The sequence below is a fragment of the Chelonia mydas genome, chromosome 25 (genome assembly GCF_015237465.2).
Source record: "Chelonia mydas isolate rCheMyd1 chromosome 25, rCheMyd1.pri.v2, whole genome shotgun sequence".
Taxonomy (NCBI): domain Eukaryota; kingdom Metazoa; phylum Chordata; order Testudines; family Cheloniidae; genus Chelonia; species Chelonia mydas.
Window position 1 is genome coordinate 7,676,007 of NC_057858.1, and position 23,721 is coordinate 7,699,727.

General features: G+C 51.0%; 1 protein-coding gene across 2 annotated transcripts in view; it reads right to left on the reverse strand.

Moving 5' to 3' along the window:
- The window catches only part of ZBTB7A (zinc finger and BTB domain containing 7A), a 34,655-nt gene extending 11,530 nt beyond the window's left edge, over positions 1 to 23,125 (reverse strand). Inside the window, exons 1-2 of one of the 2 annotated variants that reach the window (XM_037885751.2) lie at positions 22,883 to 23,125; positions 3,163 to 4,367 (exon numbers count right to left, since the gene is read on the reverse strand). In XM_037885751.2, coding sequence (XP_037741679.1) covers positions 3,163 to 4,352 — 1,190 coding nt within the window. In that variant the 5' untranslated portion in view covers positions 4,353 to 4,367; positions 22,883 to 23,125. Of the gene's footprint in view, positions 1 to 3,162; positions 4,368 to 20,940; positions 21,596 to 22,882 lie in introns of those variants that run through there. The other variant, XM_007072109.4, reaches the window with a different exon arrangement.
- Positions 23,126 to 23,721: the final 596 nt, after the last annotated feature.

Genomic DNA, 23,721 nt, shown 5'->3' on the forward strand with positions numbered 1-23,721 from the left:
CATTCCTCACTGGGCTAGTGCAGGAAACCCAGAAAGTGAAACTGACTAGAAACTAACCTCAGACTGACTAGCCCTGTGCGATTCTCCAAGCTGAGAGAAGCTCAAAGGGAAACAAACAGCGTAAGTGGTGATGAGCAAACTAGATTATTTCCAAGGGCCTGCTTTATTAGTGTAGGGCGTTCTCAGAGAGGCAGTCGGTAGGGCACTGGGCTAGCACTCAGGGGATTAGGGTTGTATCCCCAGTTCTGCTGTTGATCCCAGTCATTTTACCTCTCTGTCTGCCTTGTCTATTTAAACTATTTAAAAGTGAGCTCTTTAAGGACTGTCTCTCACTCTGTGTATATAGAGGGCCCAGTATAACCGGGTCCCTGATCTGTTAGCAGCTGTCATAGTACGGACAATTTATTATTATTCATTATTATTGCTAGCACAGATAAGGACCTTTATTTTTAACAGATGAGCTTTAACCTGCCCATGTCTCTTTAACGAAGGGAGTGGCGGGGCAGAGCGCAGGGGAAGCTGTAGGAGACATGCACAGGAAAGCACATGGTGACTCAGCACCCAGAGGGGTTCATGGGAAACCCAGGCTGCAACCCTGGAGGTGGCATCACTCAGGAGGTCAAAGGGAAGGCAGCAGAACCCAACTGCTCTCACCACCTTCATTTGAAAGGATCAGAACTACGGTAAAAAGCAAGAGACACAAGGGTTCCTGGGCTGGCTAGACCAACCCCCCAGCCTTCGGGACCCCAAACGCCTCACGCAGAGCAATGTAACATCTGACAAAGACCGACAGGCACAAGTCAGATGAGCAGAGCAGGAGGGGAGCAGGACACCAGTCAGGATTTCTGTCTGGAACCCAAAAAAAGATTTTCCATAACCCTAGCGTTCGCCTGACTTAGCATTTCTGAGGTCAACAAACTGCAGTCGTAAACAGGGGGTGGAACAGCAGGTCTTTGTGGGACAGCTGTGACATTGGGTCTGCAATTAAAGGGCATCCTTGCTAATGCGGGGGGGAGGGTAGAGGGGGCAGAGAGGACATGGTGGGAGACAGCCCAGACTATAGATGTCCTGATTTTGAGGGTTTCTGTGGCCACATATGGGCTTCCTGGATTTCAGTCTGGAAACTCGGCCTTAGCATTATGAAACAGCCTTGTTTATACGTGCAGGCTGGGCTCGGGAGGGGGGTGGGGGGTGGTGGTGGTGTGTGTGTGTGTCAAAGAGATACAACCACACAGGCGTACGGCAGGAGGGAGAGATCAAAAAGCGATGAGGTTGCACTGCCTCATCATCAAATCTTTCTCCAAACTCGCCCCAGCAAGGCGAGCACTGCGTTCCCACCGGTCTCTATCCCCCGCACACCCACACTTTGCAGCTGGTAGGCAGGCTGGATCTAGTAACAGGACAGTGGCTGTCTGCATCTCAACCAGGACATGCCCAGGAGACAGACACATCCTCCGGCTTCTCAACAGCACCTCTGAGAAGGAAGTGGGTTGGCTCATGTGCGTGTGAGCGCACACGCATGTGTACATATACTGCACGCACACATGCACCTATGCATACCACAGACGCGTTGCTTTCAAGGACTCTGCCCTCTCCCTGCCGGCAGATTCACTGGCAGGGGCGGGAGGCGTCTCTTGCCCGCCGGTCAGGGCCAATGCCTGGCCCACGCCAGAGCTTGAGCTGGCCCAGTGGGTTGCAGGAGTGGTACAGCTGGCACCCTAGCCCAGCAGGCCCACTGCATTATCTGCATGCCACAGCTAACAAATGCAGGGCCCTCTCGCAAGGTAATTCTCCCCACTGCATTGCCGGGTAGGTCACCGCGCCGTATCTGCACGCAGCTTTCCATGCGAACGGGCCAGCCTGCTGTTCACACTCCAGCAGGTGCAGCTCCCTTTGCTTTCAGTGGGACTCGGCCCGATCCTGCAAGGGTCTCAGCACCAACTCCTCAGGCTCCCGCTTCAATGGAAATCAAGGGGACTGAGCCTTAGGCATGCGGAGAGCTGGGTGTGATGCGTCCTCTCCCCTCGCCCGCTTACTGCTCTCACCCATGAGGCTGCTGCTCCACCTTACCCAGTCACTTCTGATTTACACCAGCAGGGGGCAGATCAGAATCAGGCCCGTGAGCTCAGCGTTTACTTGGCTTGATCCTCCCCCCCAGGCTCCACGCGGGAATCGAACCCCACTGGTGCTCCTGAGTCCAGGACTATTTACGTAAGCAGAAAACAGGCTCAGCGGGCGAGGCTGTTTGGCTTCTTTGTCAGCCAGCCCACGCAATCGCTTGGCACTGGGCGGAGAGATCTGGGCGGAACCCCCAGCCTCGCGCTGCAATCAGACGTGAAGGCTGAAACGAGGAGGCCTCTTTGTAGCACGTGGACTAAAGTGAATCAGAGGAACTCGAACAATAACCCCTTTCTTCGGCACACCCGCGGCAGAGGGAAGCACAGACAGACCCGCATTAGGAATGGGGCTGAAACAACCCATGCCCCTAGGGGGCCACAAAAAGTTGATTTTTAAATTGGTGGGGGAAAGGGGGAGGAAGAGAGACAGTCCCGACCCCTTCCTCTCGGAACCAGCATCACCAGGCAGCAGCAGCTCTGCTCAGGGCAGTTTGCAGAGAGAGAAAGTTTGCAGAGGACAGGCCAAATTCTACCTCCAGATATCTTTGCGCAATTCTACGGGCTCTGGATGTTTCAGTCTTTAGACGGGGCCATTTCTAAAGGGTCATCTACATTAAACAGCCCCCGCTGGCCAAAGAAAGCGACTCACCCAAGGATGGCAAGGATATGGGGGTGGGAAACTGCTCGGAAATCCAAGCTCCCCCAGATGCCCAGCCTACACTGGTCCCCTTTGCAAATCCCAGGCATGGCCAAGATAAAATCAGTGACTATAGAGATTCAGGGCATTTGACATTGTTGAAGGGCCCCAATTTCCAGAAGGGGGGCTAGCTCAGCACTTTCTAAGTCAGGGTTTCTCAAACTGGGCACCCAAAAAAAAAAAAATCACTTGTCACTTGCCCATCAAAAAAGGAAATGACTCACTGCAGGCGGGGCGGGGGGGGGATTGTGCAAGGCTGATCCACCCCCAACCCACCCGAGCCATAAGCAGCCAGCCAGCTTGTGCAATTCCACTCCTCCGCCCTTGCTGCCCCCCTCTGCCCCTCACCTGGTGAATCGGACTTTGCAGATGTTGCACTCGTAGGGTTTCTCGCCCGTGTGGGTGCGGATGTGGCGGGGCAGCTTGCCAGCTCCTTGGATCACCTTGTCACAGATGGGGCACTTCTGGAATGCTTTCGCCCTGATCTTCTTCTCCACCTTCTGGGACCAGGACGGATACACGTCGCTATCATGAGAGCTGCTGAAGTATTTCAAGTAATAATCCATCACCCCGTCGTCGTCTTTCTGGTCGTCCTCACCCAGCTGCTGCCTTCCCACGGAACTGATCATCTGCTGCAGCAGGGCACTGGCGGCCAGCCCGTCCACCTCTCTAGCCTCAGCCTCCTCAGCCTCTGCTCCCCCAGGAACGAAGCTGGGAGAGTTACTGGCTTCCTGCTGGTCCAGGTGACCCCCTGAAGCTGCCTCCTCTTCTCCTTGTGCCGTCAGGCTGTGTCCACTGTAATGTCCATTCTGGGAAGGTGGGAATAAGGCTCCCGGGGCCTCCTCTTCCTCTCTGTCCAGCCACATGGCATGGTTGCTGTCGGGGTCACCGTCGTTCACCTTTGGTCTTTCATTTGGGGGGGCTTGTGAGTAGAAGTCCATGCCGTTGCAATCCGGCTCCTTGTCATCCTCTTGCCCTTGGAAGTTCAGTCTCTGAAGGTCTCTCAAGTCTTGGTTGGTCCATGGAAAGTTGCCTTGGTGGCCGTTGATGGGGTTGCTCTGGAAGAACTCCAGGTACTCTTTTGCTCTGAGATGGTTCCTTTGATCAATTTGATCTACTAAATCCATCTGGTCATTTTTGGCCAGAATCTTCCTGTCTAGGAGATCCGTGCAAACCTCTGTTACCGCCTGGATCTCCAGCAGTTTGGCGGCATTGAGGATCTCGTTGACGTTCGAAGTGCTGACGGTCAGGGTCGCAGTGTAAGCGAAATCGAGCAGAGCCGACAGGGCGTCCACGCTCACAAAGTCTATCTCGTATACGTTTTGCTGGTCCACCACTAACCCTGAGGTGAAGAGCTTTTTGAAGTATTGGCTGCAGGCCGCCAGGACAGAGCGGTGGGTGGGAAACTCCTGACTGTCCACCAAGATGACCACGTCACACAGCAGCCCGTTGTTCCTCTGCTCGTTCAGGCTGCTCAGGATGTCGCTGCTGTGATCGGGGAACGGGATCCCGATGGGGCCGTCCACGCCACCAGCCATTTTCAACACCAAGGGCTGGGAAGAGACGAGAAAAAAAAAAAGCAGGATCAGATCTAGAGCCCTTCATTGCTAAAAGGCGTTCGGACTGTAAAAAGCATCTCCCACCATGGGTCTTATTTATTGTCTGTTGGCCTTTACATGGGGCAATCTACGTGCCAGACACGCATGCAGCCTTCATACTAGACATCCAGTGCACCCGCCCCGGCCCCCAGGTCCTCTTTGCACTGAACATTTCTACAGTCACAGACTTGGTTGGTCTCTTGCTCCTCCCACCCTGCCATCTCCTTTGGAGAGATCCCCTGCTAAGTCGCCCTAGGTCTGAGAGGCAATCGGAGAAAAGAAAGAGAGAAACTCGTGGCACAATCCACAAAGGACTTGCTGGGGAAGGAGTGAGACAGCTTCAGCAGCTCTGGTGCAATGCCTGGCTCAGGGCACACGCACCAACACATCCCGCCCTTTGGGAAGGGCACAGACAGCCACAGCACTGAAGAGCACAGGCCTGTAGGGAGAGGGAAATAACGAAACCTTCCCCAACCTGCTGCCCAAGGCCCCACCATAGGAGGACGGGCCCAGGTCAGAGACCTGAGGACAGCGGGGATTTAAACGCTTGTGGAATTAGTAGGGTTCCCTGTGGGAGAAGAGAGACAGGACTTGGGCTCGATGGATATGAAGGGGCTTCATTATTGAGGCTGCCGGACACAGACAGACCCTGTTGTTCTCTGGGCCTCCGCGGCTCCCCACCCTGTGCCGCCAGCCATCACCACACAGCATCCCCCTAGAGTTGTGGAAGCTGCTGAAGTTTATGCAGCAGAACCGAGGACGCCAGCCCACTGTAACCCGGCTGAAATGAGCACGGCAACCTAGCCCAGCTCCCGGAATAGCCCCAAGAGCAGCTGGCACAGTGAGCAGAGGCGCCACGGACCCAACGGGTAGTGGAGGTTGAATCCCTCTTGCCCCTATGAATCGTCCCTCTGGTGGAGTTCCTCTCTCTGCTCCAGCTGGGGACGCATGTGGGCACTGTGCTGGCTGGATTTACCCTCCCCCGGCTCTGGGAGATAGGCAGGCATCAGCCCGGCTGACAGGCGGGGGCGTGAGGCCCAGCATGGATTAACGGACTTGCCCGAGGTCACGCAGGAAGCGTTCGGCCGTACCAGGAATTGAACCCAAGCCTCCCACGTCCCCAGCCCGGTGCACAACCCACTGGGCCACTCGTCCTATCCCAGTGGGCCACCGTGCAGCTGAGTAGCGACCCCCATCCCTTTAGCTGCATTGCCACTTGTAGTGCCCATGGGCTCCACCTCTGTTCCTTCTCTGCCCGCATGCACTGAATGGAAGCAGGGTGCCCCGGTGGAGCACTTTCCGTCACACCCTCCCCCCACTCGCCCAGCTGCCTGTGCTCCTGACATGCCAGCTGGACACCCCAGCAGCCTTTCCACTGCCTTGGCAGACTGAGCGGAGGGGCCATCTTAGCTCCCACTGGACCCTATAAAACCTCAGGCTGTACCTCTTCCCCCCCCCCCCCGGTCCCCTTTCCCCAACGAGCCCCGCTCTGGCAGTTGATCAGCTGCACTCCCATTCACGGAAGGAAAGAGCCTTGCGACAAAGCTGCTCCTGAAACGATGGGGAAGTGCTGACAGCGTGCTCGGCCCTGTACAAAGGCCACGATTCACCTGGCGCACCAACCTCACACACGTTATTCTCCAAGCGAAATACCTATTTCTAACATTCTTAATGAGCCCTAGCAGGCAAGCTAGACAAAGCGGCTCTGCTTAACTTCCTACTGTGGCCATTCAGACCTTTTCTACTTTCTCAAGTGACCTGCCAGCCAGGAGTAACGGCAGCGTTTTGGTCTTGTGGTTAAGGCACTAGGCTGGGAATCAGGTGATCCACGTTCAATTCCAACCTCCAGCACAGAGTCCCTGGGCAACCTTGGGCAAGTCACTTCACCTCCCTTGGCCTCAGTTTCCCATCTGTAAAACAGGGATAGGGATAATTCCTGTCTCCCGCCCTTTGTCCGTGTTGCCTGTTAAGACTGTAAGCTCTTTGGGGCAGGAGTTGGCTCTCGCTAAGTATGTACAGCGCCTGCTACAACAGACCTCCCACCTCAGCAGGGGTCTCTAGCATAATAATACAATCAATCATAATTAAGGCTAAGATTTAGTCATGGGTCTTTTTGGTAAAAGTCATGGACAGAACATGGGCAATAAATGAAAATTCACAGCCCATGACCTGTCCCTGACTTTTACAAAAATACCCCTGCCTAAATCTCTACTTCTGGGGCCCTGTTCCAGCCCTGGGGGTTGACTGCCCTCTGGCTGCTGCTCCCAGGGACTGCTCTCCGGACGGCCTCTGGGCACCCCTGGGGCTGCTGCTCCAGCCATCCCGGGACTGCTGCTGCTCGGGCGATCCCCAGGGCACTCCCAAGACAGCTGCTCAGGTGCTTCCCGGAACCAGCCACACTGGCCGCTGTTCCAGAGGTCCCTGGAGCCAGCTGCCCAGGGACATGTGAGCAGCAGCTGATATGGCTGGACCCGGGACAGCTGCTCGGGTGGTCCCCGGGGCCACCCCCAGGATGACTGCTTGGGCAGTCCCTGGGACCAGCCGCACTGGCGGCTGCTCGCGCAGTCCCCAGAGCCAGCTGCCTGGGGCCCCCCAGAACAGCAGCCAGTGTGGCTGGCTCTAGGACCACTGCTCAGGCACTCCCCAGGGCTGCCCCCAGGACCGCTTCTTGGACGGTCTGTGGGACCAGCTGCACTGGCTGCTGCTCACGTAGTCCCCAGAGCCAGCTGCCTGGGGCCTCCCAAGTAGCGGCCAGAGCCGCTGGCCCCAGGTCGCTCCAGCAGCAGCTGATACCGCTGGCCGTGGGGTGCCCAAGCAGCGGGAACTGAGGCCCTGAGAAGGGACGTGACCTGTGCAAAGTGAAATAATGAATCAGTGGCAGAGTCAGGCACAGAACTAACTACACAAGGAAGCAATTGATAGCGCTATGTTACAGCAGCAGTAGGCAGCAACCGGTCACAATAGCTACGGTTGTAAAACAGTCTTTATAGACATGCACACGCCTACTTTCCTTAACTTTCCCAGCAGCGCTTTCAAGTTGAAACTTTCCATGAGTTATCTCAGCCCAAGAGGAGGGGATTTTGCTGCACTTTCCTCTATTTAAAAAACTCCTACTACCTTTTTGCTCACTCAAATAGCTCAAAGACCAGCTCAAACCTCGCCCTGAGGTCCGGCCTAACACACACATGGGTCAGTCAGGGACGAAATCAAACGGGGTCCTGGATGGACGGTTTTGGCGTTTGAGAGCGCTTGTCACAGCAGACGTTCTCCAAGGGCTCAATCCTAATGAAACATATCGATTTGAGCAGCAGCAAGGCACGAACCGGCTTTAAAATCCCAAAGTTGCATGGTGCAAGTGCATCCATCCAAGGAAGCAATTGGGAGTCCCTCCATTCACACTGATAGGAGCTGATGGAGAAGGGCCTTAAGCACATCCATTAGAGGGTAGCCACTAACACGGATCAGCTGGGCTGTGGTGTCTCACGGCATGTAAAATGCAGACGCTTTACAGGGGCTGAAACATTCCCGGCCTGGAAGGAACAGACCCCAGCTGCAAGGGATGAAATATGGTTGCACAGGTTAAAACTAAGCACAAAATTTGACCTAGATTCTGGGCTCATGGGTTTTTGAGATGAAGTGCAGAGAAAAGGGAGGAGGAAAGATGGTTTCGTGGTTAAAGCCCTGAATGGGGACTCAGTAGATGTTGGTTCAATTCCTGGCTCTGCCACAGACTCTCTGGGTGATCTTGGGCAAGTCACTTCATTGCTCTGTACCTCATTTCCCCCCTCCACCCATCTGTAAAATGGGGGTAAATAATTCCTTCCCTTCCTCACAGGCTGCTGTGCAAGGATATGTTTATTAGCAATGGTAAGGTGTTCAAATACTACATAGTACCTAAATAGATGGAATTGGCCTAATTTACAATCATGCATCCCCACTGACTCACGGGGGCTCACAAGTGGGTGACTATGGGCAGAATTCTGCCTTTGAAAATAGGAACTGCCAAACGTGCAAGACAGACTGCTATCCCGCTAAGCGAGTGGGTTTTGGTCTGGTCCTAAAAATGCAATTTAGAGATTTCCCCAGATTAGATGCTGGAGGGAGGTTCCCCCTCTTTTAGAAAGAATTTGAGTTGGGTAAAGCATTTGGAAGTTTTGGGAAATAATCTTTTGGCCAGCCAGCCTGCAGCACTCACACAGCTGGGGTTTGTCATGCCCAGCCATAGCTGGGGCACAAGGCAACCATCCAAGCAAGGGTTAATCCCACACAACTTGGGAGCCGGGACAATCGACACAATCGACAGCATAGTGTGGGAATGGTGGCTGGGTCATGAGACTTTCCAGTCTTGGCATGGAAAGTGGTACACTTCACAACTTATTCTGGACAAAATGCCTTTTGTGGTGATCTGGGGTTCAAATTTACAGCAGCTGAGAACGTGAAGGAGCTTAAAAAACATACACTTCCTAGCACATTTTCCCCAACCCCCCCAGTGAGCATCCTCAGTTATCCGTGAGCAAACAGCTTCTGTATTACAGCAGCGCTGGTTAGAAAACTTCAGCCAACAGCACAAAGGCTTTTCACCTTGCCTACCGCTTGCTAAGTTCTTCCGAACAGCTGGCAGAAATCACACACACTGTTCCCTTATTCAGGGACTCTGAATGGCAAGGTTATTAAAACACGCAGAGGGTTAGTAATGGGACAGGGAGACTTGCACCCTTACAGGTTGCAAAGCATCCCATGTCAGTAGCAACTCTAAGGCCTCAGGAGCCATGGGGTTTTCGGTGACTTGTATGAAATGAGTTTGATGGGTCTCAGTGCAGTGCTCAACGGACAGGTGTGCTGAGGGCTTTCAGGCTATGCACAACTGCCAAGCCGAGGGCTGAGTGAGCCACAGAGCCGCAGCTGACCTAAATCTCCCATGCAGATTTTTCTCCAGCTGAATACGACAGTCTACGCTCGCTGTCCTAGATTGCGTTGCTAGGTGCTGTTATAAAGATGCTACGTTTCACCCCAGAAGGGGCTGCATTTCAGAGGTTCCAAAATTATATCCATGTGTATCAAGGTACACTGTCAACTTTAAATACAGTCAATTTGAAAAAAGGGTCGCACAGTAACCCTTCCCTCAAAAGGGCCATACAACAAGGGAAACTAACTGAAACCTGGTCTACACTAAAAAATTCTACTGACATAGCAGTTAGGGGGTGGTCTGGGGGGTTTTTTTTTTAGATCAACGCAGCTATGCTGGTAAAAGCCTTATTGTAGACAGAGTTATATTGGTGTAACTGTGTTTATGTCAGTACAGTTCATGCTGTTTAACACAAACCAGCTGGTTAGCTATACTGGTACAAGCATTTTTATACCAACCTAACTGCATCCACAGTAAAGGTTTTTGCTGGGATAGCTGTACCAGCAAAACTGTTCTTAATGTAGACAGGCCCAGATTCTGCTGGGGAAACACTGAAAGTGACAATACACAAAGGGATATGAAATGTACAAAGTGGAAGAGAAATACTCCCCCCTACTCCCATCTCTTCCTATTTCGATAATCTGAGCTGTTACTTGTAACAGGGAAGTTATTTTCACAAAGAAAGGTCATTTTAACTCCTTTCAGGGCTTGCAGACAAATTAATTAAAAAAAAAAAAAAAGCAGAAACATGACAACTCACAAATTGTAACTGGTTTATTTAAGACAGATTCCAAAATGACTGCCATTGGAGTCAGCAGTTTATGGGAATTCGGAAAGGTGAGGTTTTGAATTCAAGTGACATGCCCGTGTCATGTCAGGGTCAAAGCTAAAATGGTTGATGTCATGCTGTTTAATGACCAGGTTTGCCTGAGGGAGGAGCTTGTTTAATTTTTTCTCGTACTGTCCTGCATTTATTTAAAGTTTAGCTGGATGAAAGGAGGAATCTGATTGGCTAATGAGGGCTCTGAACCATATGGTATAGGCAGATAAGTCACAGGTGGTTGGTTAGCCAGTAAAAGTACTAGATGTTTGCAAAGCATCCTTCCTCCTGAAGATCCCAAAGCACTTTATAAATAAAGTACAGGGCTCCTTCCCCGCTGCCAGAATGCCACCAGCTCTTGCAACACATCAGCTGTTTAATAACAATGTTACACAATAGTTTAGGGCTAAATCATCTCGCTCATTGGTGAGAGGGACGGATGGCTTCAGGGTCCCATTGTTACTTGGTTTTAAGGCGCAAGGCTTCATGGGAATAACAGCATGGAAGAGCTGAAGGTGCTTGCCATTTGACCCCAGATGTCACACAAGGCCACTGCTTATGTCCTATTGCTCAGGGTACAGCCAGGAGTGCTGCTGAGGATTATTAAAATAACGTTGCTCTTTTAAAAAAAAAAAAAAAAGTCAATAGCTTGTTGCCCAAAGCCCAAACATTACTGGATCCCTCACTCACCACCAGCTGGAGAAATGGGAATTTTCCCCACTATGAATAGCTCACCCCCATTATAGGTCACACAGCGCAAGTCCTTGTCTGTTCAATTTATATTTAGGGAACAGTCATCCTCGTTCCCCCTTCCCACTCATTGTCTGCAGCCCTTGATCTCTTGAGAGAAACGCAGCTCTCAGTCCATTCGGAGCATGAGCCATCTCTGCCGCCACCAGTTTCTGCAGCATTACAGGGCAAGCCTGAGCAGGTCTCTTCCTGCCTAGGATCCTCCCTAAACTCTGCAGAGGCCTCAAGAACACAGCACAGAGCCAACGGTGGGAAGATGGCAGTCAGGAGGAAATGAAGCATTCCTAAAGTAGGGTGTTTGCCTACTCAATAGCAGCCCGCTTCATCTCTGCCATGCCACCATGTCTCTATTAAAATTCAACCGCTTCCCAAAAGGAATGTGCTGTTGGCAATGTAGTGCCATCAGAGTATCTGAATTATGTGGACCTTCAAAACAAAAGGATGTTCTTGAGATGAAGACCCTGGATGTCAATAGAAACCAATGACATGGTTTAGAATATTAAAAGGCAATTCAGAGCTAGTGCAAAGCACTGGATTGACAGTGTAGGAGGATGAAATGCTCTGTATTAACAGATAAATGGTACCTCCTTAGCAATGAGAGAACTTTTACATCCACTGATCTCAATGGGGGGTACGCATCATTTTCATTTCACTGCTGGGGTAACAGACACAGAGAGGGTAAGCCGACTTGTCCAAAGTCAATGAGCCAGGAACAGAACCCATGTCTCCTGACTCCCCATGCTGATTACATTACCTCCCTTTTTATCATGGGTACCCCAGAATGCCCCCCCCAACCCTGTTCTGGAAAAGGTGGGCCTTGGCACTAGTGCCTAGTGTGGCAGTGGCTTTTTGACGTGAACACCTCTCTACTAGGAATCAAAACTGACCACCACATGCATCTCAAGTCAGCTGCTGCACAGATGTCAGATGGAAATGACTTTCAGCCACCCCCCCAGACCGACTTGTGAATCTAAAAGCAAAATGCCACACGGGCTATTACTGAACCCCAAAAGGTGCATTTTGTGGTTTCTTTTCCTTACAAACATTGCCATGTTTGGATCTATGGGACTGCGGCTCTGGGGCCACAAACCCTAGATTTGTTGACTAAGGCTGAAATGGATGAGATGCTGGAGAAGGCACCAGCGTACCTAGATTATGGCAAAAACAGATCCATTTCAATCAGATCATTAGATGACCTGCTCTTGTCCTAGGGTCCATCACATAACCTGCCCCCATTCACCTGCCAGACCCAGGTTTGACCTGCCAGAGATCTGCCTCTTACTGCTGTGGAGAAGAGCACGTCAGGGTAGAAGCAGCAGCAAGGCATATAGGGATACCAGATCCCCATTTTATGACTCTGCTTTTTATACCAGGTACCTGTTCAAGGGTAAAAGTAAAAAAAACATTTTGGATTTTTTTACCACCAATTCTCCAGCCTCTAACTACAACGAGTTTTGCTTGCTCCCCATTTGTATTTATGGTTCACTTCTTAGCCCAAAGTACTGTACAAGCCATATACTTGGCATGCAGGAACTACCCACCACTGAAATGCAGCCACCTCTGGAGTGGAACGTACACAGCACACAACAGTTTACAAAATGAAAAGAGGACTCCCACATCCCATTAAATTCCCCTGGCGGTGTTAGACAGGAAGACTACAGAGTAATTACTCAATCTGAAGTTTGGAAAGAAGTTGAATTAATGCCCATTGGTCTTCCAACAAGTGCCGTGGGACGCCTGACCACAAGTGATAAAGAACCTTGGTTTTACTTCACATGAAAAAAATACAAACACCTCCAACAGCGCAGTACCGTGCAGAAGTTCCAGTGATGGCAAATGACAAGGCAGGTTTTCCTCGGAGCTCTCCTCTCCGATCATTGACCAAAAAAGGGGCAAGGCAACACGGAAAAACCTCCTTAAATCGTCAACCATTTCCTCGATCAGAAACGGCTGCATCCTGTGTGTGCCTTCAGAGAAGCCAGTCTAGGGCCAATATATTTGGCAGAGCATCTGAATTGGTCAGGGACATTTGCATCTAAAATTGGCACACACAAAAACTCCAGTCTGTTGTTTTGGCATCTGAATTCTTTTGAGTTAGATCTTAAACTCAGGAGGCAGACAGGTCTTGTCCAGTTCCCAGCACTAGGTAAAAACCATCATCAAAAGAACCTCTAGCATTAGGCAAATACCGAGCATTACCACCACCCAGAAGTATGGGTGGAACTCCTGGAAACACATGGCATTAGCAGGTAATTCAGCAATGCCCCATCAGCCGGGTAAGTTACGGAGAGCTGAGGGAAGGCATCCCAAGCCACTGATTTGAAATTTACAAGCCACCCTGTTTACAACAATTTTAGCATTCATATTTTTTCCTTTTATTGCTGTGTCAAAGATGAAAACAGCTGAGGGATGACTTAGCAAAGATCCAGCTGACTAGATATCATTTACCGCCCTACTCCGGGACATGCTGACCAGCCATGTGTGTTGGAGAGGCAGTGCACTGGAGTGGTTAAAGCAGAGAATTGAGAGTCAGGACATCCAAGTCCTACTCCCAGCTCTGCACTCAGTGTGTTTACAACACTGCAATTAAACACCCCTGGCTGGCCCACATCAACTGACTCCAGCTTGCAGGACTGTAAAGTTGTGGTGTAAACGTTTGGGCTCAGGAGTCCCAAAGCTTGGGCTCCAGTCCAAGCCCAAATATCTCCACCACACTTTTACACCCCTGCAGTGCGAGCCCAAGTCAGCTGACAGAGGCCAGCTGCAGGGGTTGAATTGCAGTGTGGACATACCCTAAGTCACTTCTTCCTTCTGTACCTCATCTATCAGACAGGCACCTCACCACTCAGCTACCTCAGAACTGGTCTGACACACAATTTCATGCAAAGCTCTTTGAGATGCTCAGGTCAAAGGCGCTATTAAGTACAAAGGATTAGGGACAACCCTCCTCCAGCCTTGCCCTCTGCCAAATCACTGAAACTTCTGCAAGGAAGAATGTCTATCTTCTCCTCCTCCTCCCTCCTCCTCCTCTCTCTGACTAAACAGCGACCCGGATCCGTACTTCCTCCTGCATAGAGCTGGGATGAAACAGGGAGATAATTGCTACCCAAATTGAACTGACTTCCTGGCATCAGTGGCTCTGTTTGAATGTAATAAGAGGTTAAAGGGCTGGGATTCCTCATTGTAAGAGAGGAGATTATTAGGGACACTGCACCCCACCAGCAAAGAGATTCATTACTTGTCCTTCAGTTTCTGGCACTGTTAAAATGTACATGCATTTCACATGACGACCCAATAGAGAAAGCCTCTATAAAAGGGGATAATTTCTTCAGTCATATGTAAGGCCCTACCAAATTCACGACTGTGAAAAACACACCACAGACCGTGAAATCTTGTCTTTTGTGCACTTTTACCTTATACTATACAGACTTCACAGGGGAGACCAGCGCTTCTCAAACTGAGGGCTCTGACCCAAAGAGGTTAACGGTGCGGGGGGCGGTCACAAGGTTATTGTAGTGGGGGTGCGGTATTGCCACCCTTACTACTGCAACTGCTTCCAGAGCTGGGAGGCCGGCAGCTGCTGGCCAGGTGCCCAGCTCTGAAGGCAGCACCCGGCCAGCAGCAGCGCAGAAGTAAGGGTGGCAATACCATAACAGGCCACCCTCACTTCTGCGCGGCTGCCTTCAGAGTTGGGTCAGGACCCCAACAGTTACACCACCAGGAAATTTCAGATTTAAATAGCTGAAATCATTAAAATTTACTATTTTTAAAATCCTATTACTGTGAAATTGACCAAAATGGAGTGAGAATTTGGTAGGGCCCTAGACATATGGCTATAGAAGATGAGCAAGATAGTCAGAGATTCCAAGGCCAGAAGGGACCATTGGGATAATCCAGTCTGACCTCCTGAATGTAATCAGGCAAGGGAACCCCTCCAAAATAATGCCTAGAGCATACTTTTAGAAAGGCATCCAATCTTGATTCAAAAAATGGTCAGTGATGGAGAATTCACCATGACCGTTGGTAAATTGTTCCAGTGATTAATTACTCTCACCAATAAATATATCCGCCTTATTTCTAGTCTGAGTTTGTCAAGTTCAGCTTCCAGCCACATTCCAGCCATATTACACCTTTCTCTGCTAGATGGCATGGAATAGCTCTTTATTCAATATTTGTTCCCCATGTTGGTACTTACAGACTATGATCAAGTCACCCCTTAACATTCTCTTTGTTAAGCTAAATAGACCGGATTCATTGTCTGATGATGAGGACAAATCCACTAGGATTTAGTTTAGAGACTAGAAAAATCAGAGGCAGTGTGATCTAACTGGTAGAGACCCTGGACTAGGAGTTAGGAGACTTGGAATCTATTCCAGCTCTGCAACTGACTTGTGTGACCTTAGGCAAGTCACCTCACTTCTTTGCGCCTCTGTTGTCCTCCCTTTGTCTGCCTCCTCTATTTAAATTGATTTCTTTGGGGGAGGGGGGCAGAGTTTATCCCCTGCTGTGTGTTTGCACAGTGCCCAGCCCCTCAGGCCTCTAGGTATTACCATAATACAAACAACAACAGAAGGGATGAGCGTGAGAATTAAGATTGTGGAGGGTAAAGCGAAAGCCACTCCTTTTTCTGGCTGTGCCACAAGGCAAGTGGACACCTGACAATGACAACAGGTAAATTCAGAACAAAAAGCAGTATCGCTCTACGTAGGGCCCTACCCGAGATGTTCTGAACTCTTAGAGAGGAGTGGCAGGTGCTCCGTGTATCTCAGGACAAGGCCTACATGGTTTGAATGTTTTACCATAGGAATAAGAAAAATACTATAGCTGATTATTAAAGGACTGGCTATTATAGTCAACATCTGTGGCCATGCAAACTAACTTGGGGTAATCAAATCTTCCTGCTTTACGGCACATCCTGATTACTGCAGGGGTCAGGAAGTACCCACGTGTGTTGCATCACACTTGCAGAGTGTATTGGGGCAGTTCACCTTCTGTTGAGGCATGAGGTATTGGTTAACATAGGAAGCAGGACAGTGATTAGATACCAATGGTCTGACCCAGTATGGCACATCGTACATTAAGACAAGGAAACCCTTCAGTTAAGGCATAGCAGAAGCAAGCCCTACACGCGGCTAAATACAACCCAGCCCAGCCAGCTAACCTATAGACGGGCAGCACAGGAGACACCAGGGGATGATTCTATGCTACGTCAACAAACGGCCGTTTTAACCACTGACATTAAAAAGTAGGGCAAACTTCTGTGTTGCAAGGTTTGTCTTAACTGGTTATTCCACCCAGATCTCCTTGCCAATTTTCTCCTGTGTCATCAGGGATCACATTTAATCTCACAGGAACGTGTCTTGATACATGTTTATGTGTAGCAACACAGTCAAGACCTGTGTGCGTACCAAACCTGTTTGCTTGTACACTACAATAGTGCACTATTCAAACAGTCAGACACCAATGACAATCTCCTCCCATACACATGGTTTAATGGGAGGTCTTTTTTTCCACTGCTGGATCAAACTCTCAAGGCCAAGAGCAAATTTATCTGCATGCCTATCACAGTCCAATGGACTTTCTCCTCCCCCTAAGTTTCTCTGGTATTGCCATAAACAAACAAACAGATTGTGGTGATTTTAAGATCATTACTTATTTTTAAGAGGGAAATATTTAAAGTGACCAGAATGCATCACTACAAAACCACAGTTAGGATAGGATTTTCAAAGACAGCTTTACTTCCTGAAATGTCCAACTCTTACAGTCTCTGGGCACTTAACTCCCTTAGGAAACCTCAGACTTCACCATTTTTGAAAAGGGGTCGGGGGGGTGCGAGGGAGCATTCCTGGAATTGAATTAGTTAAGACATGAGGGCTTCTGTTTTAAGGACAGAGTTGAAGCGTTGTGTCTTGTTGGCTCTGTAAACCTGAAGGCAACCAAGCTCTGCACACACAAAAAAGAGCCAACAAAATTTCAAAGAGCAACACCCGTCACCAAATAGTCTTGGCATCAGTCTGAAGAATCACCATTAAAAAAAATGAAACAGGCTCCAGTGCTAACCCACTCCACAGCACACCACCGAGGAAGGACTCTCTGACCTCACCTGGCAGGGGGCCATGGAGGGACTCTGGCACACGGTGGAGGAGAGGGGGCGTCAGTCCATAAATTTCCATCTGGACTAGAAGACGGTGAGGATACGGGCCTCCTACAGAGGCCATGTTTCTGTTCTAGCTACTTGGAAGTCAGGGCACAAGCGGACACCAGGCATTTGAGGCCAAATCCTGCATTCCTTACTCAAGCAGGACTCCCATCATGCAACCAGAGCTTCTCTCAGAGCGTCAACCTTGGGCAACCTGCAGAACTGGGCACCTCACAGGACTAGTCCCCTTCATTCCCAAATCACTTCTTCGCAATCCCATCCTTTATTGTTTTATCTACACATTCTCTTTTCAATTCACGCACCCCTCCCATGATGTCTCACCCCCACATGATCTCACGCACATTTACTATTCTGTCTTGCAAACAGACATATTCAGGCTAGCTTTGGATATGTTTTGAAACCTAGTTTCCCCACTGCCCTCGGATTCCGAGGCCCAGTCAGTCATCTTCAAAACTGCAACCATTTTACAGCTTCCCTTTTGAGTCTCTACTCCCCTCCACCCTGACCAAAACCCTCCCTCAAATACGTTTCCTTTCCTGCTCCCTCTAGCCTTAGAGTTTAAAGGTCTCATATCATTCTGATTGCCTCAAAGGCTAATAATCTTTTCCATACCAGGAAGGAAAAAATAAAAAGACGAAGGCTTAGGTTCACTGACAAAGCAAAGCACACAAGGCAGGACCGGCACTTATGTAATGCCTGGTTTGTGGATAAGCAGATAGTTCTTGTCTTATTGCTCATTACTTGAAGTGCAAAAACAAATCCCAGGAGTAAGCATGCAATAAAATAAATTCCTAGGAACTCTGTCCTGCCATTAACTTTTTTTCCTCCAGCATAATACTTGATTGTACAGATACGAAGGAGGGGAATGCTGAACAGCACCTCCTGTCCTCTCTACCTGTTGGGGCAGGAGACTTTGGGTAAGGAGAGAATATCTACCTGTAGCAACAAGCCCAAGCTCCAGTGACTTGCACAGCACTCTACTGGAGATGCATTCAGAAACAGGAAGGGAGAAAAAAAATTGTCTACTTCCTGGTTTCCAGTGCAGAATAGCTGGGTTTGTCAATCAGAACTTTAAGAGTGCAATCAGAATAATAGATGGTGTTAAAATACATTGGGCAGCACTGCTCCACATGCATGATCTGCTGTGAAAGGAGTGTTACGTGCCCTTCCAGAGAATGAGGTATAATTTTGTGGCATTTCAGACCATGACTCTGAGGGGCTTTAAAGAACAGTAGGGATGGAAAGAAAAAATGAAAAAGAAAAGTAGTCATGGAAGTGCCAAACACCCACAGCAAACTCTGGGGCTGTGTGTCATTGGGGACCGAGGATTCACTAGTCCTGTCTGCCACCTGCCGCTATGCTAGAGCACACCAGGAGTCCGTCTCCCACTCCTTGTCATACCAGAGCAGACCACTAGCTCCCCTTATTGAGTCTTGTCTTCTACCTAAAGCCATACCAGAGCAGTCCCTTTAGTACAGTGTCCCACCCCCTGTCATATCAGAGCAGAACCCACTTGTGGTCCTGTCTCCCAAATAGAACAGAGGCCAAAGCCTAATGCTTCAGAGGAAAGTGAAAAACCACATCATGCACTGGGTCTTTGAGGTGAAATTCTTCTCTGACTCCACAAGTGATCACCCTACGCCCTGCTCCACCCTACTGCCATTTGGACAGCTAAGAACATTATCCAGTCCTTTCTCCAGAATCCATCCGCAACATTTGAGCTTTCGACAGTGTGATGCAAGATTATGTGCAGCATCAAGATACTGTATGGGAGTATGAGGAGAAACAAAACAATTGTCTCAGGTATTTGTATAGAATCCCAATGCCTGTGTGACCTCCTTTACTCCTGTTCTGACACCGTATTGGAGCTGTTCCAGGATTAGCAGGATGCTCTGAGTTCAGGTACTGAAGGCATGGACACACTACTGACTGGCTGGCAATGTGACCAATCAGAAGTACAGAAAAAAAACCAATCCCATTTCGGCTCCAAGGGTCATGGGATTTTGCACAAATATTTCTCACCATCCAAGATGCTAATTTTCTCTCTCTCTCAAATATTGCTCATCAAAAGGCTTTTAATTACAAAGACATGCTGGTCTCTCCAAAGTTCAGGATGACTGTTTATTGCTTTGATTAGCAAGATAACAAGTGGAAGTCTAATTGTCTGTCACAGATGACTTTGCGTTCAATAAACGTAGTATCCTAAGACTGTCACTTTTAATCAAGATTCAGTGGCACATCTCCAATGTTCGGGTTTGATTTTCAAGTTTACAAGTGCAATTTCACAGGCCTAGATTTCTAAAACAGGCACTTACGTTCGGATGTTCAATTCTAAACTGGGTTCTAAAATTTGTACTTTGGCACCCAAATAACCACTTAGGTGAACAAAATGCTAATTTAACAGCTTAATGGTAACACTGGCCCAGATTTTCAAAGGTACGTAGGCTCCTAACTTCTATTGAAATCAGTGGGAGTTAGGAGCCTAAACACCTTTGAGGATCTGGGCCAGGGTGCCTCAACTTTAGACTTTCTAACTTATTAGCGAGCTTTGGGTTCACTGACAAAATGCAGTTACTTATGGCTGCAAAAGCGTAGCCATAAGAAAAAAAACCTTTCAGTCTTCAATTCCCATTCATACAGATTAGTACAGTACTGGAGTTGTAAAGCACTGGAGGCCTGACATTCAGAGGTTATGGGTAGCCCCAAGTCCAGCCAAAGTCAACAGGATCCTCCAGTGCTCAGCACATGCCCTTAAGAAAAAAGTAAGTATAGAGTATGGCTAAGTATGATCCGATCCCAGTACCACAATGCAACAAGGTGCATTTCTGAGCTCAGAAAAGGCCACACAAAGCCACAGATCAGCATAAAGCACGGAATAACTTTTATCCACCATCTAATTTATTAGAACTCCGGCACTGCAAAACTCTCCCTATGCACAATTAAGGCATGGTGGAAAAATCCCACCACCTCATCCACATTTGGGTTGTGCCGCTGCACTCCCTCTTTTCCCAGAACAAGCCTGAACAACGGCCAGAATGAATATTAAACAGCAATGGCTCCTCTCCAATCACCCGTTCAGAGACTTTAAAAAAAAAAAGTTTAAAAACAACATCCGTAAGCAAACTGCTGTAATTGGTAAACCTGCTGCTTTCTCCAAATCAACCCTCATAAATGACCATAGGTTGCTCCTTCACTCTAAGGCAAACTGTAATATTCTGTCACATCTCCTCAACCAAAGTACTAACAAAAAAATCATGGAATTAACTGCTTCTCTGCTGTTGCACTGCACACAACCACCAATCCTCATCCTTCCACCTGCTTAGACTGTAAACCCTTCAGGGCAGGCATCTTCTCTAACTATTTGTCCATAAAGTGCCTAATACACTTTGGGAGCGATATAAATAATACATTTAATGGCAGAAAATTAGCAGAGAGGTGGGTAATCTTGTTAGTTTAACTCAGGAACCAGCTGTAAATCCTGCCAAGAGGCCATTACAGGGAGTCAGGACCATTCGCTGTCCAGGCTGCTGCTTGGAAATAATGGACCCTCCAGGGAACCACTGGGAAGTCTGCTAAAAATGCTGTAGTAAGTAGAAGATGTAGGTAGCCATATTGGTCCTCAATGTGATGCATTTTATTAGACCAAGCAGTAGCTAATGCACAAACTTTGGGAGCATAAAGATCCCCGAGAAGAATGACAGAAAGGTCTGACATCTTGTGAACTGTAAGCTACATACAGGTTCAACAAATTCACATTTAACATTTTCCATGATCTCAGTATAAACCTTTACCTACAGAGAACAGACAGCAGCACTCCCATTCCCCAGCTAGCTAGCTACCTAGCTAGGAACCAGCCTCCAGCTCCAAACCATGGTCACCACAACTCACCCACCTGTTATCTAATGGACCAGCCCCGCAAGAGCTGTGGTTCACGATGGGAAGCGTGCAATGACCTTCAGATATATTTCCTGGCCTCTATGGGAGAGCTTTTTAGACTGGCTCGGGGCCCAAAGCATGGGCTTGATTTATAGCTCCCCGATCCCCAACTCAAGGATCAGCTGTGGTTTCAGAGGAGGGGGGCCAAGGAAGGCCTTGAACACGGGCCGAGGTAGAGAAGCCCCTCGGTCCCACTAGCCTGAGCCAGTGATGCCGAACCCTTTGCGATACTGGCTTGGTCTCCACATTCCAGCCTCTGCAGCAACTTGCCAGCTTCGAGAGACTCGAGGGCTGCACCGCTCCAAGGGGGCTGGCAGGGCGGTTTCTCCTCTCGGTGCCACTGACTGGCTGAATCCGTGCACAGCCAGGCCGATGGGGAGGGGTCCTCCCCAGGGCTCCCCCCCCCCCCCGCACCCTGCAACGCGCCAGGGGGGGATGATCCAGCTGCAGCCTGGTGCCACTGCCCGGGGGCGTGAGGCGGGAGCCCAGGAGCTGCCTCCCCACGCCTGCTCTGGCTGCCAAGGGAGGGGAGGGGAGGGGAGGGGAGAGCCGGCTCCCCTTCCCCCCCCTCCTTCCCCGCGCCCTGGGGCGGCCTTGTGCTCCTGGGCGACCTTGGGCCCAGCCCCCCCAGGGCCCCCACCCGGCTCCCTGCCCTGGGCTGGGCGCCGAGGCCCGGCCCCGCCCCTCCCCCCTCAGCAGGGCGCCAAGCCCCACCGCAATCCGGCCCCCTCCCCGCGGGAGCCTGGCCGCGCGCCACACCCCTCCCCTCGCCGGGCTGCCAGCGACCAATGGAGGCCTGAGCTGGGGGTGGGGGCAGGAGGCCGGGCCTGAGCCCTGCGGCCACCACCCAGGCTTGGGCCTACACTAGGCCCCGCATCCGCGGCCTTTCCTGAGCGCGGGGGCCGGGGGCCCCGCCTCCCCCGCCCCAGGGCTGGGCTGCCCGTGAAGGGGGCGGGGGGGGGCGGAAGTGCCGGGGGGGGGGGGCGCTGCCCCGCTGGCCGAGCTCCTCTCGGCGGCGCCTCCGCATCCCGCCCCCCACTCTCGCAGCGCCCTCGGTCCGCCATTGGCCAGGCGGAGCCGGGCGGGAAGGAGGGGCGGAGGTCCTCTTCCCATTGGCTCGGCCGCCTGCCCTTCAACACACCTCCCGGCCAGGGTTGGTTTGGAGGCGCCCGGCCTTGCGCGGGGCAACCTGGGAGTTGTAGTCCACGGCCCCATTGCACCTGCAAGGCCGAGAGGGGCGGGGAAACTACAACTCCCACGAGCCTCCTTTTCCCACCCCTCTTTGCGAGTCTCCCCCCCATTTGCTTGCAAGCCCCCCCTCAAAAAAACTCCCCCCCCCAGGAAGCACCAGCCCAGCCAAGTACAACGTATGCACGCAGCAGAGAATAGAGGGTGGGGGGGGGACTGCATTAACTGCATGGCCGCAAAGTTATTTGCAACCCCCCCAAGCTGCCCCCCCACCACATTGCAACCCCAGCAGCCTGGACCAGCCTTGCTACTGCCAAATGCAGAGAGACAAGCAAGCAGATTAAAAACACCCTCCCTAGAACGTGGAGAAGAAAATGAATCCCCCCCCCCCCGCACACACGCGCGCTGCTCACCCTCTGCCCCCTCCCTTTGCAACCCCCCCTCAGCTGCTATAAATTCTCGGACAACCCCCCCCCCATTAAAAAAATCTGGAGGTTTATAAAGTTGGGGGGAGAGGGGGGGAATAAAGTAAAGCACAAGCCGGGGGCGGGGGGGGGGGAAGGGACTTTCCTCCTTCCAAAGCAGCCTCCCTGTTCGAGGTGGGGGTGGGGGGGAGGCGTGGGGGGGGGTGGGGTGAAATGTCCCCTTGATTCAGCACCTCCCCACCCCAAAGGGCCACCAGAGACAGCCCGATCCCCCCGGAGTCTTACCTTGCTGGTCCTGGGGGTGGCGGGGCTGGGGGGTGGGGGGGGGTCCGCCTGGAGTTTGGAGTCAGTTCCCGGCCAGCTCTCCCTCTCTCTCTCTGGTGTTACTGCCCCTACTGTAACTGTATATGCAAAGCCCCGTATGATGCTGAACTCCCTTCCTGGTTTCTCTAAGGGCAAAGGGGTCCTCCCTTCTCTTAAAGGTGCAGCAGCCTCCCCTCGCCCTCCCCCGGCGGCGAGCCTCAGTGCAAGGGCAACGCAAACAGGCTCTGCCAGTCCCAGCAGACAGAGAGAGAGAGAGAGAGAGTGGGCAGGACACACTCCTGCCCCGGCTCCCCAAGAGATCCAGCCTCAGCCCCAGCGGGAGAGGGGATCTGCACCATTCCCCTGCATCCCTCCCTGGCTGCAATCCCTGTTATCTAACCCAGCGCACACTTGGGGAGAAGGGAGCTGTTGTGTTCCCAGACACACACACACACACGTGCTCACACGTGGAAGCAGTTTGTTTGGTCTCAGCTGCTACAGCCCCCCCCCCTGGGGAGTTGGGTCATGGCTACAGGCATGGGGAGAGGTGGGCTCCGGTTCCCCATCTTGGCCTCGTGCTTCCCGGGGCCGCTTTCGCCCAGTCACAGCGGCCGCTCTGTGCCTCAGTTTACCCCCTGGGTACAACAGGGGTGACGATATTTGGAAAGAGGCTGGAGAGACGCCACTGGAAAGCGCTGGAGACCGCCGAGTACAAATTGGACTGTTACTAATCGTTCCCCTTTAGTGGCTGGAGTGGAGGGCTGGGAATCAGGTAGGGTGACCAGACAGCAAGTGTGAAAAATCGGGGCGGGGGGGGGGGG